Source organism: Asparagus officinalis, chromosome 1 (genome assembly GCF_001876935.1).
Source record: "Asparagus officinalis chromosome 1, Aspof.V1, whole genome shotgun sequence".
NCBI lineage: Eukaryota > Viridiplantae > Streptophyta > Magnoliopsida > Asparagales > Asparagaceae > Asparagus > Asparagus officinalis.
The window spans coordinates 89,590,632-89,595,238 of NC_033794.1; the positions used below are offsets into that span (position 1 = coordinate 89,590,632).

Below are 4,607 nucleotides of genomic sequence, written 5' to 3' on the forward strand. Positions count from 1 at the left end.
CGAGATGAACCCCCTTGACGGTCCAAGATGTTGGAAGAATAGATCTCTCTAGATCAGTAAGACTAGCTCTGATACCATGTTAAGTTGTTATTGAAGAGAGCTTGTTATTGATGATCAGATTTACAGGTTTATGTATACACAAATACCATATAACCCATCAATCAGTAGCCCACACCAGGAGGCGGCTATACATACATATAGGATGACTACACATATTAGGAGGTGGCTATACATACATATATGGTGACTACACATACATATATGGTGGCTCATATAATATCTAATCAATAGGGTGGCTCATGATATTATTTAACAATAAGTTTGATACTTTTTCTTGTCTAATTAGTGACAGACCATCTTTGGAGATATTTCATTGACCATCTTCGGAGATATTTCATTGTTACTGAAATTTCCATCTAAGTTCTAGTGAGGAGCAAATTTGGATGGACTACCTAAGGTTTTGTGGGTTCATCATAGTCATAGTTTTAAAAAGTGGTCTATGCTCCTGCCTATGACTAGGTGGTACGTAGGTCACCTGCCGAGGTAATGGGAATGCCTAGGGGAGCATAGGCCATTGTGCAAACAGCAAAGCTTAGGTTGTAGTCTGATTTCCTCCATTGCCGCCTCCACATCCTTCTACCTCCCTAGGCTCCTCCACTGCCGACCTCCTCTACCTCCTTCAACCTTAGCAAAATCTCCACCACCTCCAGCTTAAAAAAAAACCTCCAGCTAAAAAAAAAACCCACATAGGCTCCTAGGTGCTAGGTACCGGGTCAATGCCTAATTCTTACTGTCACATTGATCATAGTGATTGTTTAAGCCTTTTTCTCATTGGAATGGGTTGGCCTCGGAGTACAAGGCTCAATGAGAGGGTTCACTGAAAGTTGTGCCTTGGCTAGAAAACTAAAAGTTGATTCAACCGTTCAAGTTGATACCAAATTGTGAGCCAAGAAACATTGAAAATGTGGATTGTCATGAATGTTATAAGCTCACTTAGAAAGTGGGATATGTTTACCAGATTAGTAGTGCAGTATCAGCTTACTCTACTGTAGAGCATCCAAATTCACCTAGACTATGTAAGAGTGCAGAAGTTGGGAAGTGATAGATTTTAGGTGGGAATTTCATTCAACTCTAGAATATAGATAGACAGAGACTAGCAAAATTACACTAAGGGCTATGAGATCCTCTTGAAGTGAAAGGATAGCACCTACCTTTTTCGGCTTTGTCATTGTTTGCCTGTGTGATTGGCTTTGGACATTTTTGTTTGCTGTTGATGGCAGGTATCAATTCATGTTTTCCTAATACATCGATTTAGTTTAATCACTCCATATTTTATTAAATTCAACTACTCTAGAATTCACAACCCAGTCTTTGTTTTATCATTTTACCAGCAAGCTCTTTTATATCAATATCGAGCTGTCGAACCTTGAATCAGAAGAGCAGCATAAAAAAATCATGCATAGATATTTCATATGTCACATAGGTTGCAATCAATACATTTTCATATAACACCAATCTACATTTACAGTTTTGTACCACGTCGTGGAAAAAGGAATAAGCTGTGTGATTTCACTACAAATATGTTGCATTTGTGGCTGGAAGTGGGTCAAGATCAGACTAGACCTCACAAACTCTTGTCTTGGGCATGGTTTGACCTTGTCAATCTGGGACTTGAACCTTTGGGCTCTGTGCAACTCCGGATGGGGCTTGCAGCAAACTATGATCTGTAAAAATTAAAAGTAGAAGTTCATACATATTGTTCATGGAAATTGAAAACATGATGGTACAACTTAAATTTGTGCACCTTAATGTGATCATCAATAACAAGCTCTCTTCAATAACAACTATTTCTGATTTTCATACATATTGTTAGTTTCTTATGGAAAAGTGTTAAATATATAGCATATAGTGCTAGACATGGGTGTATAACTATTTCTGATTCTATCCAGGTAGCGTGCCATTGATCTGACTTGGAATTATTTTCAAGCCTTAATTATTAGTGTCCTACCACGGTGTGGCTTTTCCAAAATCCTTAGTTCATAAGTGATATAAAATGTTACATACGTGATGTAACATGGTCAAACAAGCTTCCTTACTGTTGAGCTGCAAATATATAAAATAGAGGGTCATTTGCTACTTGAGTCTTTCTTCTTAGATAACTAAACAAAAATTCACTTCTTAAATTTAAAAGTTCAAATTTATTATTTGTAAATTTTCAAAAGAAATTCCTTGTTGCATCATATCTTGTTTTCTTAATGAATCTGTAGAAGTACACATTCCACAACCTAGATACTAGGTGTTGACCAAAACAATCAATCAAAATTTAGAGGCTAAATTTGCATTTTTCTTTAAGATATGTATATTTGTGACACCTGAAGGTAAATGCAAATTTAGGTTCTTATCTGGAAAGAGAACCCGACTTTAATCAAGAATCTGTAGAGCAGTTTGTTTTTGTCAAAAGGGAACATAACATTCTTCATATTATAAGTGCTTTCAAGGTCAATAATGATTTATACATTTGTAAAAAACTGGACAAGTGCATTTCAACATTTATTTTGTGAGTAGCTTTTGAGGTGGGGAGGGGCCTACATATGATATGCTATTTAAAATTTGCTGTGGATTTAATATCCATGTTGTACCTTGTCTATCTGGTATTTACATCTCTATGTCCACACATGGTTTTCTATTGAGTATTATGGTTATCATTGACATATAGTTTTTGGAGTTCTGGTTGTCTACCTTTTCCTTCTGTATTTTTGGCTAATTCTATGATCATTTTTTTTAATCACGAGTCCTTGAATAATTCTGTTCAAGTTACCCTTTCTAGTGCCAGTTTTCCATTACCTCTGTGGTCTCAATCAATCTATTGGCGTAGGTTTTTATTTATTTGTTTGTTTCTTTTCCCTTCCTGTTTTTGTTGCAGATTTGGTATTTATTTTTTGTTTGACACTATCATGTTTTGCATGGATCAGCAGAAAGTAAGTCCATGAATAGCAGTAGTAAGGACCAACCAGTGGTTGCAGTAGTTTCGGGTTCTACTACCACTAGTAATGCGGAAAGTAACATATCTACACCAAGAACAGGTGAGGATCTGAAGATTGCTTCACAGCTGCGGAAATTCACTTTCCAAGAGCTGAAGTCTGCCACAAGAAACTTTCGACCTGATAGTCTTCTTGGAGAGGGAGGCTTTGGTTGTGTTTTTAAGGGATGGATTGAGGAGAATGGAACAGCTCCTGTAAAACCTGGTACTGGGCTTACTGTTGCTGTCAAGACACTTAATCATGATGGTCTTCAAGGGCATAAAGAATGGCTGGTATGTAGCTCTACCTGCTTGTTATTTTATTTCATGTGTTCTTTAAACACACAAAGACGTGAATAAATTGTATATGCTTTCAGGCAGAAGTTAGTTTGCTTGGCGATCTTCTCCATCCAAACTTAGTCAAGTTGATAGGGTACTGTATTGAAGATGATCAAAGGTTGCTTGTGTATGAGTTCATGACTCGTGGAAGTTTGGAAAATCATCTTTTCAGGAGTATGTAACTCATCTCATTAGTTGTCTTCCATTTTTCAAGTATTTTGATTATGTATTAAAATCCATTACTTTATTTAAAGAGGGCTAAGCATGCTTCAAGCCTTATCCTGAAACATATATACCCGCAACAAATTTTATCTCTTTGTTGTTTTACACATCTAAGTTTTAGTAACAAAACTGTGAAAGTTTATTGGACCTCATCTCTGATTTATATTATTTTATTGAGTTAATTGTGATTAGACCCCTGTACTATAGCACAGTTGCGGGTGGATCGTAGACCGCCTGTAATTCTATTGGTGTAGATAGTCCCCCCTGAGTGACCTTTTTTTGGACTCTTTTAAGAGCAAAAAAAAAAAAAAAAATCAGGCTATCTGTACACCCATGGGCAAACAGTACAGGGGGTCTATTCTCACCCAAAGAACTATAGCGGATATATGTGCAATTAGGCAACAGTGTAGGGGGCTATCTACAATTAACCCTAAAATTTTAATTGACTACAGTTCAAGGTTTTAAATATCGGATGTTGGGTTCATGTCGGACGGCTAAAATTCATGTCAGATAGCAGAAATCGGTAGCAGAAATTTGGGATATGTCGGGGAACATGAAAAAAATATCGGATTACCATATCGGATGGTGTGCATATGTGTAATATAAATATCATAAATAAAATCTAAATAGACTTAAAAAATTCTATTGCCTAAATATATAAAAGAGTAAATAACTTATGATGCTTAGGATTGATGTTGAAGGAAAGAGGTGAGAAATCCGATATTAGCGGTTAAGAAGAGAGAAGATCGTCTGATATTGATGTTGAAGGAATAGCTCGGAGAAGAGACCGATGAGATGTCGAAGGAGACAGAGAAGATGAGCGACGAATATTACTACGGTCTTTTTTTTCATTTCACTTAACTTATTGGTTTTTGTCTTTAAAAGTAATATTAAGACAATCAAGAATTTACTCAAACCTGATTAGACAAACATACCCAAAAAAATAAAAAAGTCAACTAATTTTTCAGACTAAAAAATCGGCCGACATAAGACATAACCGACATATCACCCGATATATCCGCCCGAC

At 36.3% G+C, this 4,607-nt stretch overlaps 1 protein-coding gene across 5 annotated transcripts in view; it reads left to right on the forward strand.

The window, feature by feature from the left end:
- The window catches only part of LOC109827562 (probable serine/threonine-protein kinase PIX7), a 22,003-nt gene that overhangs the window by 4,183 nt on the left and 13,213 nt on the right, over positions 1–4,607 (forward strand). For 3 of the 5 annotated variants that reach the window (XR_002243470.1, XM_020394568.1, XM_020394582.1), the window contains exons 2-3: positions 2,973–3,313; positions 3,397–3,532. Coding sequence is in view for 4 of the 5 variants with exons in the window: in XM_020394568.1 (XP_020250157.1) it covers positions 2,973–3,313; positions 3,397–3,532 (477 nt within the window). In the remaining variant the exon portion in view is untranslated. The remainder of the gene's footprint in view (positions 1–2,972; positions 3,314–3,396; positions 3,533–4,607) is intronic. The other 2 variants (XM_020394573.1, XM_020394587.1) reach the window with 1 other exon arrangement.